Source organism: Conger conger, chromosome 12 (genome assembly GCF_963514075.1).
Source record: "Conger conger chromosome 12, fConCon1.1, whole genome shotgun sequence".
NCBI lineage: Eukaryota > Metazoa > Chordata > Actinopteri > Anguilliformes > Congridae > Conger > Conger conger.
This window is the reverse complement of record NC_083771.1, coordinates 29625179-29639692: the sequence shown is the minus strand read 5'-3', so window position 1 is coordinate 29639692 and position 14514 is coordinate 29625179. Positions and strand designations below refer to the sequence as shown.

General features: G+C 45.3%; 1 protein-coding gene across 1 annotated transcript in view; it reads left to right on the top strand.

The window, feature by feature from the left end:
* arrdc1b (arrestin domain containing 1b) overlaps nt 1-14514 on the top strand; it is a 49042-nt gene that overhangs the window by 15497 nt on the left and 19031 nt on the right. Inside the window, exon 2 of the mRNA XM_061215599.1 lies at nt 12734-12844. Within this exon, the coding sequence (XP_061071583.1) occupies nt 12734-12844 (111 nt within the window). The remainder of the gene's footprint in view (nt 1-12733; nt 12845-14514) is intronic.

Sequence of the window (14514 nt, the reverse complement as noted above, 5' to 3'; positions counted from 1 at the left end):
CCAGGTTTTATCCGAAGCCTGCATCGGCATCGGCATCTGTTTTGTGTACTCAACAAACCCCTTCTCCGGGTTTCTGATTCCCAGATAAGGATTTCCTTTCTCCACCCAGAGATATTCATTATCTTAGACTCCCATTAGATGTGCAAGTTAAGTGATAGTTTTGAAATAACGTGAATCATTTTCCAATGGAATGCTTTTGTGCATGCTGCTGTTATCCTCAATTGTATTTACAGTAATTGGTGGGATTAGCAGATTAAACCAGCATTAATCTGTGTTCAGCAGAGAGAAAACAAGTCGTCCTGTGTTGGCAAAGCTACTTGGCGCAGGCGTGGGTCATTCAGACACAAGACCACCTTTCACTTGGTTTTTTATTTATTTTTGTAAGCATGTTTTCACCTTTCTCCTGATGTGGAAACATCAGGTTACTTCTGTGCCACTGATATCCGTGCACCAGAGGCACTTTAGCCACCTTTAACCAGTGACCTGCTTTGGATCCCTCATTAACTTCATTTGTTTAGGTACTAGGGAACCTTTTGAACTGAAAACGTACTGTACAATCTGCAAGGGCCATTCACGCATGGTTCAGATTTTAGTGGGTAGTATTTTTATATATTTTGCTTTCACCATATAGAAATTACAGCATTTAGCACTGTAGTACAGTCCCCCCCCCATTTCAGGGTGCCATATTTCGGACAAATGGCATCACAGGTGTTTCTGATTTCTGAGGTCTTCATTCTAGGCTTTTGACTGCCTTTGGTGTCTGTTGTTGGTGTTTCTCAATACGAGGACCAAGGTTCTGCTAAGGAAGCTATTATGAAGTTGAGAAATAAGAAAAAAAACAGTCTGAGACATAAGACAGATAATAGGCCCCTTTTGTTCCCCTTGTCTTTATCTTTGCATTACATTACATCAATACTTGTGGAGAGAGTTCAAAAATGTACCTAATCAATCACTGCTCTTTTCCACCACCACTTATACAGCTTACATTATTTACCTGCAATCTTATTTTATTGATGCAATTCAGGTTACGTACCTTGCTTAAGAGCACCACAGCAGCACCCTACCTGGGAAATTGAACCTGAACTAAAACACTTAATGAAGAAAGGTGCCAGTTTCTTGAGCATTGTGCACATTTGGGTGTGTTTTATGTGTGTAAAATGATTAGCAATATCATGCAAATAAAAAATTGAACAAAAATCTTTTTTTGAAAGATGAATGTGTGACGTTTTTATCTAAGCAAACATTTTCTTCCCAACTATATATTATTGTCCATATATTTAATGATCACATCTCTTATTGTGTAAATTGTTTTCCTCAACTTTCCTAGATGTTTCTCAGAGCATTGCATTTCATAATAATGAAATGGTAACTTGCTTATGTTGTCATATTTGATGGTCTGATACGGTTGGCAAATGTACCGTGCCCACTATCGACCTGCCGTCGACACAGCTGTCAGCCTGCCAGCGTTTAGGGACTTGGCACTACACTGATCCCCAGGGGCTTGGGAACAGTTGAAGCGAGTGATGGGGATTGAACACTTTCAAAACGCTGCTCATGCGATAGGCCCTTCCTTCCTGAGTAGAGTGATCCAGCAGTATGCAAAGACCAGTTCTGTGCTTGAGAAGGGGCTGAAATATGTACAGGTGAAGTTGTTCATACACTAGCATGTATCCTGGTGTTGCCTCCCAGATAAATCCCACAAAACATCTGGCTGAGTTCCAGGAAACTATTTTGTTTGAAATCTTGCAGATCTGCAGATCGTACTGTGGGTCTCCAGTATTACCTGAGAAAGGCTAGCACTGTTTCAGGCCTTTGTTTTAGCCCATCATTTAAGGACCTGAATTAGCTAGTCAGCTAATTGGCAGTCCTCCTCAGTTGAAACTGTTGTGGCTCTGGGCTATAATAATGGCCAAAACCCCCACCAGATGGCCCTTTCTCGGCCCTGGTATTCACTCTCGCGGGTTTTCATCCTCCGTCTGTATTCATTTGATACACTCCAGCAGTTGGTTGCAAGGTCTCATTCTGTACAAGGTCTGATTCTTGGGGCTTGAATAAGTTGCACATTTTAAGGTGAAAGCGCAAGCCGGTCAGCCTGCAGCTCTCCCAGCACAGTGGTGAACTCTGCCCCACTCCACACCTGTCTGTGTTCCCTGGCCAGGTATCACGGCGAGTCACTGAGTTCACTAGCTCTGATCGTAACCGTGACGAGGTGGTGGGTCGTGATTAACTGACGTGTTGCCGGGGCAGAGGAGAGAAGAGCTCAGTGCGATGGGAGAATAGGAGACTGTGGCTCCCCTGGGCAGCCATCTCATGAGTCTGGGCAAGAGACCAGAAAAGAAAAATAATAACAGTAACAAATAAGGAATCACCTGGATGTGTCACAGCCATTTGCCTGTGAAATATTTCAGCCCTGCTCCAAAAGTAAACCGTGTTTGTCGCCCTGCTGAGGTGCTGACTCCAGCAGAAGGCTAGAGATTTGATATGGATGCTTTCAGTGATATTTTTCTGTTTCCTTTGGAAAATGTCAATTGTGAAGTGCTATGTTGCACTTGGTGCAATTGGATGTGCAAGTCATACCCTACCCAGAAAGTAGCCCTCTGCTGTTGACGTGAAACAATTCTATACTTCCTGAGTACTTTACCCCTCGCTAATGAGTCAAATAATTTGGCCTGATAAAAGTTGCACCTCTTTCTGGGAAAAGTTTAGATCTGTGGGCATAATGTCACAAATTGTCCAATGGAACAGAACAGTTTTTTCATCGTCTTCAACCAGCAGTGTAGCCACAGAATATAGTCCAAGCTTTCCTCTTCCACCGGCATTAGTGGAAATGCTGCAGTTTGACAGAATGAACTGGGTGAGTATATGAGCTCTGGGAGAGTGGTGTAGCATGCCGGATATATATGGAACAGCTTAGCCTGAAGACTGCTATAAGGGTGTGGAAAACGATCAAAGGTTGTTTTGCAGTAATGAGAGGAGGATACTTGTTGCTGCATGTAATGTTGAGGCAACTTAGCTGGATGAGAGAAGCCGTGTATATACAGTGGGGTCCAAATGTCTGAGACCGCTAGTGAGAATGCTTGTATTTGCATTTTTTTCTAATTTAATACAAACCTTTTCATTACTAATTATATTATCTGCATAACAATTTGATTGAAAAGTTGAATCAGAATTTCTTAGTATTTGGTATGTCCACCTTTTGCTTTAAAGGCAACGTACACTCAAGCTGGCATGGACTTCACAAATTTGTGAAAAACCTGATGATTCATGTTATCCCAGCATTATTTGACAATTTCCAAAAAGCATCTTGTGATGTTACTGAATGCTTGGCTTTTGTCAGTCCGCATAAATGTTCAGTGGGGTTGAGGTCAGGTGTCCAGTACTCCTTGTTCTTCTTTGGTCTTCGAGTAGTTCTTGCAAAGCTTTGAAGTAACTTTCATTTGGTTTAATGAGTGGGTGTAATAAAGTAAAAATGTTCCTAATAAAGTGCTCGGTAAGTGTGCATACCTGTATACGTTCACCAAGCACTTTATTAGGAACACCTATACACCTACTTATTAATGCAATTATCTAATCAGCCAATCATGTGGCAGTAGTGCAGTGTATAAAATCATGCAGATACATTACATTACATTACATTAATGGCATTTGGCCGACACTCTTATCCAGAGCGACGTACAACAAAGTGCAAAGTGCATACCCATAACCAGGGATAAGTGCGCTGAAAGACCCTAGAGGGAAGATCCAGGTCAGGAGCTTTTCTCTTAATGTTCACATCAACCATCAGAATGAGGAAAGAATGGGATCTAAGTGACAGGAAGCTGACAGGAAGGTGACAGTAATGCAAATAACCACACATTACAACAGCGGCATGCAGAAGAGCATCACTGAACACACAACACTATCAAAGTGGATAGGCTACAGCAGCAGAAGACTTAAGTCTAAAATATATGTCTAATAAATACCTAATAAAGTCCTTACTGCATGTATATGCAGTGTGTGTGTCTGTGTGTTTGTTGGCGGTACAGGTACCCGTGTACATGCCTATGTATTTGTGAGTACTATTGGGCATATGCTTGTTTTTGCGATTGCATTTCTGTTGGTAATGGAAGGTGTGTATATACGTATGAGTGTTTTTACATACCTGCGTGTTGTGCAGGTTGGGGGTATTGGCATTATGAACTCTCTTTATGAAATACTCTTCACATTCTCTGGTGCTTCCCCTGACACATTTAATCTTGCAATTAATACTGCTGACCCGGCTGAAAAGGAAAACCCTCTGCCCACGAATTACACAATCCTCCCATTGTCTGAACAGTAGCCCTGTCTGTTCCATGTTTTGGCAAAGGGATAAAGGGGTATTTTATTTCACCCTCAGTCTCCCGCGCTCTTGTTTTCTGAAAGGCAGTACCTTAAACAAACAAACCGGCCCTGCTCATGCCTTGTCTGTCCAGCTGAAACTCTACTCCAAACCGCTGTCAACAAGGAAAGCGAATCTTAGGCGTGTTGAAAAGCTGTTGCCAGTCTGCCAGTCTGAAGCCCTCATGCTGATTCATTGTTGCAAAGCAGTGATGTCACTGGGGTCAGGTTCTGCCTGAATTGTTATGCCTGATCTCTGATTGGCTGGATCAGCCTAGCCAGTCTGCCCATTGTTACTGAGGAGATTTGTCCTCTAAAGATATTTGAATTTGTCACAAACACGCACAAACGCACACACACACACATTCCACACACTAAACACACACACGCACAAACACACACACACACACTCACTTGTTTTGAGATTAGTTGTGCGCGGTGAAGTACTAGGTGTCCCAGATGGTTGGTGTTGTTTTTTGACCTTATAATCTGTCACTGGCACCACACTGGGTGATTTTTGCTGTGTTTCTGTTGCGCAGTCAATCGACTTTTAGTTGGTGCAGCTCCCTCTACAGTCAAGTTCTCACTGAGCATTTTACATAGTAGAAACAAACAAGAAAAGAAACATGCAAACAAACATTGGAAAAACAATTCCCTAACTTGTATCACCGACACAAGCCCTCAGCTACTTCACTTCGATATTCAACGCAAATATTCCAGGACTGCTGGAGTCAGTGATTGGTTTTAATGTACACGGCTGTCACTATTGGCTCCCACTTCACACACTGACACGTCTTTTTTTCCCTTCGTCTTTTCTGACACTTTTGGCATTGTGGGAACTTGGGGGGCTTCCAGTTTATCGAACCTGGGTTTAGACAGTATGTCAATTTTCATCTAAGCATCTAATTTATTTTTCATCTTTCTCCAGTACGTGCTCAGCCTATTCAACTCTGCAAATTGCCTGTGCGCTTGCATTATGCTGTAGGCTGGGTCTGCTGAGTGCAGCGTGTCACGCCTGATGGATTTGTGTTAACTTGCTGTGTTTGCAGCCCCCACTCCCTCTCTGCAGGCAGTTCTGTATTACGAAACAAGTTTCACTCCTGTGCCTTGAAACAACGGCCTGTATTCAGTCAATATTAGTCCTTTGACTTACTTTGACTTACAAGGTGTTTAGCTTTTTCTTCACAGGCTCAATTTGTCAAGTTCGTTTCAGTGGTTGCTGAACTTGCCAAACTGTGTTTGTGCAGTAATTCATAATAAGAATAATTAATAATAGTTCTTGTTTTTTATTGTTAGTCCAAATTTAGGACAAATGATGATTGAATTCCAGCCTGTGGTTAAGATACAGGCAGGTTTCTTCAGACTTACAGTGGGGTCACTCAGTGTTTATTATCACCTTACTTTTAAGACCAAAGCATCGATACAGGCACCATTCATCCTTTTTCTTTCCACAATTTGGCAAGTTTATGTTTGGGGTGTTCCAAAATGAGGGACAATTGAGGGAATAGGGTATATGAATCTCTTGAATAAATACAGACAGGGTCCACATGCACTGATGGGCAACACTGAGAAAAGTCCAAAATTCCACTTCCTGTAGCATATTGAGCCCATATCGTTGTAGCTTTCAAATTACATTACATGTAATTTGGCTGACGCTTTCATCCAAAATGATTTACAGTTGATTAGACTAAGCAGGAGACAATCCTCCCCTGGAGCAATGCAGGGTTAAGGGCCTTGCTCAAGGGCCCAACGGCTGTGTGGATCTCATTGTGGCTACACTGGGGATCGAACCACCGACCTTGCGTGTCCCAGTCATGCACCTTAACCACTACGCTACAGGCCGCCGCATTACGCTACGCTACAGGCCGCCGCAAAAGCTTGTTGGCATTTTGACTTATGCAGGCGAAAATTGAGGCACTGAGTGAAGAAATGCTTCATAGAAAAGAAAAGAAAAATAACAGACTTAAGATCACTAATTGATCTTTGATCTTTTTATTTAGCCTGCATTTATGTGCTGAAGCTTTCCTATATGTCTATATGTCTTTTGTACGTACACTATGGCCTTTATTCTACTGAGTGTATATTATGAAGATATGCCATAAAACTTAATTTTTTCATTTTTCATTTTTTAACATCAAGATCCTTTTTTTGTTGTAGAATAGTCAATTGAAGCTATTTAGATGCAGGTTCTTTGGGAAATTAAAACTGTGGGACATAATTATGCATGTTGGTGGTAAAATAATTGAACCTGCTTGGACAGATTTCTCTTATTTATGAGATTATTTTGAAATCAATTTTAGGAAGAAATGAGTGACCTCCTGAGTTCAGAAGATGTTCATCAATGTGGCCGGGGGTCATGTTTGGGGGGTGGGGTGTGTGCGTGTTGTTCTCTCGGTCCAGACTAGGCAGATGGCCTTTGGTGCAGGCTGCATTAGGATGTGTGTGAAACAGTCGTCCCTAACACGGAGGCTTCTGTTTAGCGTGTGGGGTTTTATTATTATTATTTTTTGCTTTGCTTGTTTCCGTTTTTTGTTTTGACACCTCTCTTGCTCACCCCTGCCACCTTTCAGTGCCAGCAAAGTTGGGCCATCTGTTGCTCCCACCTGCGGTCCGGTCACCCTGTGTGCCAGCTGCCACCCTGGCAGTCGCACGCGGAGTTTTGCCTCCCGTGCCACCCTGCCCTGCCCTGTCCGTTGTGTCCCTCTTCTTTCTCCTGTGAGGATTCTGCCGTGGTTTTATTGTTTTGTAATTGGGCACTCCTCTTTGTTTCTCATGTGTCTTCTTCTGCACCCCCGCACACATTTATCCTGCTGCCTGACTGCATTTTGGGGCCTTGCTCCATTGGCCTGCCTGTCATAATACCTCTCTCCTTTTGTGACAAGGGCATCGCATCTCACGTGTCCGCTCAAGCGGAATAAGATTCTTTGCGACCCACATCGGGGCCCTTTATTTTGTTGTTTGTTTACTTCCCGTAAATAGACCTCTCTGTTGGAAACTGAAAGCTTGTTGAGTTGTTCTGGTCCCCATTTCGGCTCTTTGGCCCTCACAGCTTGACATGGGGAAGTGGGTAAAGCCGTTCCAGACAGTTCTGCAATGTTTTGCATTCCCTTGCAGAGAAAGAGAAGGCTGGTTCTTTTGGCATATTTTGGGCCTACTGCAGATTTTGATAATACCGTGCTCTCTATTCCTTGGTGTCAGGCTCCGGTCCCATGGGGCTGCAGCAATCTCATGGTCTTGTAGTTCCCAGTTAATTCAGCTTTGGAAATGGTGTATGCTGGCTGACTCACCCAATCAATGACTGAAATGAATCACTGCTACAGCAGCCACTGCAGCCCTTCAGGACTGGAGTCTACGTGATGAGAAAAGACTGCATATAAGTGACTTGTAAATGGTGAGAAATCAGAAGAGGCCAGAATGCTGTAGGATTGTATTTAAAATCCTATAAAATCCCAGTATGGTTGAAATCCATGAAGAAGCAGATGCTCGTGCCCGTGGGTGACCTCTGTGGCTGGGGACTCTCACCGACTGAAAAGGAAGTGATTCAAAATGCAAAGCGTGGGGCTTCCTCTCTCTCCGCCTGAAGTGTGTCCCCTGCCTGCACTCCTCCAGACCCGTGTACCCGCAGGGGAGCTTGTGAATGAGGGCGGAGAGCTCCCTGAGGAGGCGGGAGGTTGTATGGCTCCTGTTTGCTGATTCCATCGATCCGTGAGTTGTTTGCTGGTGTACGGTGTCGTCTGCCGTCGATTGGACAGGAGAGTGTACAGCAGGCGAGTGGCTCACAGACGGGGGGGTCCCAGACAGCTCTAATGTTCACTGGTGCTCAACGGAAAACTGGTGAAGAAGTGCAGGGACATGGCAGCTCTCTCCTCCCCGCCTTTTCTCTCTCCCTCCTCTTAACCGTCCCGCTTTCTCCTCATCTCTGTATCACGGACTGTCATTCTTCCTTCCTTCTCTCGCTCATTCTCTCTGTTTCTCTCCCTCCGGTTCAGACTCAGATTTTAATTCTTCAACAGTAATGCTTTATTTGCCTGATTCAAGCGGTGATTACACAGATGATGCATTCTTGTCCCACATAGGCATGCCCACTCGCACACACACGCACACACACACACACACGCACAAGCACACACACACACACACACACACACACAAGCACACACACACACACACGCACACGCAGCTCACTTTGAAAACCATAATTTTTCAGTTTCTCTCCCTTTCCTTCTTCATCTCCCACTCTCATTTTGTTTCGCTCTTTCCCCACCCTCCTCTCCCTTTTCTCTCCAGTTCTATCCCTCCCTCTTCCTTTTGTGTCTCTGTATTTCAGTCCTCTTGACTTCCTTCTCCTTCCTTCATCACCCTCTCTTGACCCTCTCTCTGTCCGGACTCCCTTACAGGATGGGTAATGGTACAGTGTAAGCAGGCTGCAGGTGGTGTTCTCTGAAACGCAGTCTCTGAGGATCTGGGACGGTCAGTCCCCCCCCCCTCAGAGGATGCTCCACTGTGGTTGGCCTGTCTTGTGGCACAGTGGAGGTTGGGGTTCTGTCCCACACATGTTACGCAACATGTAAGTGTGGTGCATGTCACAGACAGGTCTGTTTCTGTGTTCTGCTGCATGTTACATCACCGCTTATCCACGTGTTGTGTATAAGTGGAGGAATTCGAGGTCCAGCGTGATTTACAACACGCTTCAGGTAGCAGTAACAATACTTTATTGGCTATTCCTGCAAAGTGAAATAATAAATAAATTCACTGGAAACCGCAGTCTGGCCAGTGAGGATTGGGCAGATTGTACCGGTGCCAGCCTGCTTGTGCCACCCCCTCCATCTGCCTGGGGATTCCCCGCGTGGCTTTGACTTGCAGAAACCAGCGCTACAGCAGAGCGTGGACTAGGCTGGAGTGGTTGCTGGTGTTCAGTGAGGGGTGTGTGTGTGTGGAGTGGTGGCTGGTCTTCACTGAGGGGGGTGTGTGTGTGGAGTGGTGGCTGGTGTACACTGAGGAGTGTGTGTGTGGAGTGGTGGCTGGAGTTCAGTGAGGAGTGTGTGTGGAGTGGTGGCTGGTGTTCAGTGAGGAGTGTGTGTGGAGTGGTGGCTGGTGTTCAGTGAGGAGTGTGTCTGTGGAGTGGTGGCTGGTGTTCAGTGAGGAGTGTGTCTGTGGAGTGGTGGCTGGTGTTCAGTGAAGAGTGTGTCTGTGGAGTGGTGGCTGGTGTTCAGTGAGGAGTGTGTGGAGTGGTGGCTGGTGTTCAGTGAGGAGTGTGTGTGGAGTGGTGGCTGGTGTTCAGTGAGGAGTGTGTGGAGTGGTGGCTGGTGTTCAGTGAGGAGTGTGTGTGGAGTGGTGGCTGGTGTTCAGTGAGGAGTGTGTGTGGAGTGGTGGCTGGTGTTCAGTGAGGAGTGTGTGTGGAGTGGTGGCTGGTGTTCAGTGAGGAGTGTGTCTGTGGAGTGGTGGCTGGTGTTCAGTGAAGAGTGTGTGTGGAGTGGTGGCTGGTGTTCAGTGAGGAGTGTGTGTGGAGTGGTGGCTGGTGTTCAGTGAGGAGTGTGTCTGTGGAGTGGTGGCTGGTGTTCAGTGAGGAGTGTGTGTGGAGTGGTGGCTGGTGTTCAGTGAGGAGTGTGTGGAGTGGTGGCTGGTGTTCAGTGAGGAGTGTGTCTGTAGAGTGGTGGCTGGTGTTCAGTGAGGAGTGTGTCTGTAGAGTGGTGGCTAGTGTTCAGTGAGGAGTGTGTCTGTGGAGTGGTGGCTGGTGTTCAGTGAGGAGTGTGTGTGGAGTGGTGGCTGGTGTTCAGTGAGGAGTGTGTGTGGAGTGGTGGCTGGTGTTCAGTGAGGAGTGTGTGGAGTGGTGGCTGGTGTTCAGTGAGGAGTGTGTGGAGTGGTGGCTGGTGTTCAGTGAGGAGTGTGTGTGGAGTGGTGGCTGGTGTTCAGTGAGGAGTGTGTGTGGAGTGGTGGCTGGTGTTCAGTGAGGAGTGTGTGTGGAGTGGTGGCTGGTGTTCAGTGAGGAGTGTGTCTGTGGAGTGGTGGCTGGTGTTCAGTGAGGAGTGTGTGTGGAGTGGTGGCTGGTGTTCAGTGAGGAGTGTGTGTGGAGTGGTGGCTGGTGTTCAGTGAGGAGTGTGTGTGGAGTGGTGGCTGGTGTTCAGTGAGGAGTGTGTGTGGAGTGGTGGCTGGTGTTCAGTGAGGAGTGTGTGTGGAGTGGTGGCTGGTGTTCAGTGAGGAGTGTGTGGAGTGGTGGCTGGTGTTCAGTGAGGAGTGTGTGTGGAGTGGTGGCTGGTGTTCAGTGAGGAGTGTGTGTGGAGTGGTGGCTGGTGTTCAGTGAGGAGTGTGTGTGGAGTGGTGGCTGGTGCGGTTAATTCTCATGCAGATAAGCTGTATTTATCTCCCAGAGCACTTGTCCCTTCTCGCTCTGATGGATGAGTGGTCTAGCTGGGGCACACAAACCGAAAGTTAATTGATGGTGATGCCAGCGCTGTTGCCTTGTGTGCCAATCAGATTTTGGTCAGTTAAAGGGGCAGACTTTCAGGTTATTTTGCGATATTGCATTAGATTTCATTGTATTAATGGCATTTTCTCAAGGGCCCACCGGCTGTGCAGATCTTGTTGTGGCTACAGATCGAACCACCGACCTGGCGGGTCCCAGTCATGTACCTTAACCGCTACGCTACAGGCCACCCGAATATCATTTCAGTTTCGGCATGTTTTAGTTTGGCCCATACATTTTTTAGGTACATTTTACTTAGAGACATTTCTTAGAGACATTTCTGGCAACTTGCTGGCATTACAGGTGCTGAGATAGGGGAGTTTGGGGGCCTAAAGCAAGAAAATTTGCTTCAAGCAATTTGAAACAAATTAAAATCTGTGTGTGTGTGTATGAGTGTTTGTGTCGGCACTTGTGTGCATGGTTGTGTGTGTGTATATGTGTGTGTGTGAGAGAGAGAGACAGAGAGGTTATTAGAGAATGCTGGATTCCAGCACTCTGTCCTCTGACGTGGATTGCACAACAAAGGCACTTTAAACATGGGGAATAGACTTGGCTGCAGTGCAGTAATGTTCCCCAGCGGAATTTCCCCATGCAGGCACTTTGAAGCCACAGCTTTCCGTTTCCTGACGCATGCCTGGCCTCGCATAGCGTAGCGGGTGGGATGCTGTGCGATGTGTGTTAAGCAATCGAGCCTAATCCTCCCATTATTGCCACAGTGCAGCCCTTCCGCATGTGTGCATCAGTGTGTCTGTGTGTGTGGGGAGAGGCTAATGCTCTGCCAATAGAATTAGCCTCTCAGGGCCATGCATCAGGATGGCTAGCAGATCAAACTGTGCTGTCTGATACAGCGTTGCTGACTGTTCACTGAGGAATCTGTAACTCATTTGGGTCGAGGGTTGAGTGGTGTGAAGTATTAACCATTGTGTGAACCCAAGGGCAACCGTCAGTCACCATGGTAATGTAAAAGATAGATGTTTGTGTTGATTTTTTCTCCCCCCCCCCCGGCCACCTCCAAAGTATCTGGAAAGGGGAGATGCTGTATAGCTAATGTGTCCGATCGATCTCTGCTTACCATTCTACTGTTTTGTTGCTTAAAACAACATTTAGCCAGTGTTGGGGTTTTTTTTTAAATCGCTATAGGAGGACATTTTACAATTTGAGTTTTCCATGTGACATGACATCATCATGATTCTTCAGCAGAATGAACTACCCTTAGCACATGGGTGGGTCGCACATCAACCTGGTCAGGCTTGTAGTACTGTAAGGCTAGGAGCAGCCTGGTCAGGCTCATAGTGCTGTACGTTTATGAGCAGCCTGGTCAGGCTCATAGTGCTGTAAGGTTATGAGCAGCCTGGTCAGGCTCATAGTGCTGGAAGGTTATGAGCAGTCTTGTCAGGCTCATAGTACTGTAAGGTTATGAGCAGCCTGGTCAGGCTCGTAGCACTATGACATAGAGAGACGTGGTCAGGCTCATAGTGCTGTAAGATTATGAACCTACCAAGTGAGTCTATCTGCCTAGTCATCTCTGAAGTAGAGTCTTTATGGTTGGGGGAAGGTCTTGCTTCAGGCATTTTGAAAATTAATCACAGAACTTTCCTTATTTCAGTAACAATTACATTTAAAGGCCTGTCAAAGATACAGAGGGCACAGAAAGAAAAACTACTTCTCACAGGAATCCTGTCTGAAAATGATCTTCACAGCAGCCATAATGGAAGTGTTCATGTGTACAGTTGAGCATCCAGATAAAGGTGTATAGAACGTGTACAGGTGTATTGGATGTGAACAGGTGTACTGAGTTCATGCAGGTGTATTCAAGATGGAGTGGTTGTGTGTGGGTATGTTGTTACAGATGCAGTATAAGTGGGCAGATGCATTGTAAGAGTAAATTGACCCTTGTGTTTTGTCTCCTTGCAGCGATTAAAGTGAACTGTCTGGGCTCCTGTGGCGTCTCCAATAAGATGAACGACACGTCGTGGGCCATGGAGGAGCAGTACTTCAGCAGCACGTTGTCAGTTGCAGACAAAGGTTTGTGTCCTGAGAGAGATAATCACACACACACACACCCACAAACACATACACACAAACCTGCAGACGCACACGCTCACCCAGACGCCCACAGACCCACACACACACACATGGAGACACACGCACACAAACACACACCCACAGACCCACACACACTCACACCCACAAACACACACACACACACACACACACCTGCAGACACACACATATGCCCACAAATACACACGCCCACGGACCCACTCACACAAGCAGACATACACGGACACAATCACAGACACAATCACGGACACAATCACAGACGCGCACAAAAATGCACACAAACCCACACACTTTTAAGGGAAACCAGTCTGTAGAAATTAATCTTTCCCTGAACAGCTGCACTCATTATTGCTTTGTGTGAATTTCTGGATGCTCATGAAAGACCAGTCACATACTCATAGGTCCACTGCTTTGTAATGCCAATTATAAACTCTTAGACCCAATTCTGCTATGTGTTCGTGGAAAAGGTATTCTGGTTTTGTGTAAGAATAGTGAATGAGCTTATCTTATCATTTTATATGACATGGCTTAAACTGTGAAAATGTAATTTGGGGTTGGTTTATGTCAATGAGATGCTTCATGGTGACATTATACAGTGCTGTGAGAAAGTATTTGCCCCTTCTGATTTCCTCTATTATTGCATATTTGTCACACTGAATGGTTTTATATAATTAGTCAAAATGTAATATTAGACAAAAGGAAACTGGGTAAGCTCAAAACACTTCTTTAAATTATTTCATTTATTTAATAAAAATGGTATCTGAAAACCTTCTTTTTCACGGTGCTGTTAAGTGGCAGGATCATACCCCCCTGTTTTTCCTCTTGTGTAAAACTGGAACTCATTTGGGGAATGGGGAGATTTCTTTATCTGACATGCTGCTCCAGTGTCAAGTCTGAGGATACGGTTTTATTCAGTGTTTGACATGAAATGGGGAGTTCAGGGTGCCCTGGAACACAAAAACTCAACTGTTTAAATATCTGTGGGCTTTCACATGAGACCTCCCTCCAGCTTAACTTCACCCAGGTTAATATTTAACACTGAGAGCCAGTTATATTGGGCCGGATGTTTAAAAAAAGAAACATAATACTCATGTGTAAGGACAAATGTAGATTTGAAGACAAACCTAAGTCTCTGTATGAAAGAAAAAATCTAGACCGGGAGCGACCATTTTGTGGTGCTTATCTTTTCCGATGGGTACTGATATTCACCTTGAACTGAGGGTGGCTGCTCTTCCTGTCCCAGTAATGATCTGTGTAGAAAACTAATCTCAGGTGCCAGCCCCATTATAAACATGGAATGTACTGCACTATTTAGAAAATATGTGGACTCTTTCAAATGTATAACGGTGAACATATTTCATAGTATTATAATGAAAATAATCCAATATCCAAAAGTGCAATAAGTTGTATTTTTACTCATATATTGGAAAGTGTGGATATCTTTCTCATATTCAATTTCAATATTTTTTTTTAGTATGTCCCATTTCATTAAGAGGAATACTAGCTGACAGTGCACTCTTTCACCCACCCAAATTTATGCGGAGGGAAAGAATTGGCTGTGGTGCTGTTGTTGTGCATCACCGTGTAAGAATGCCTGCTCGCTAAATGAATGTAATGTGATGTAGTAGTGG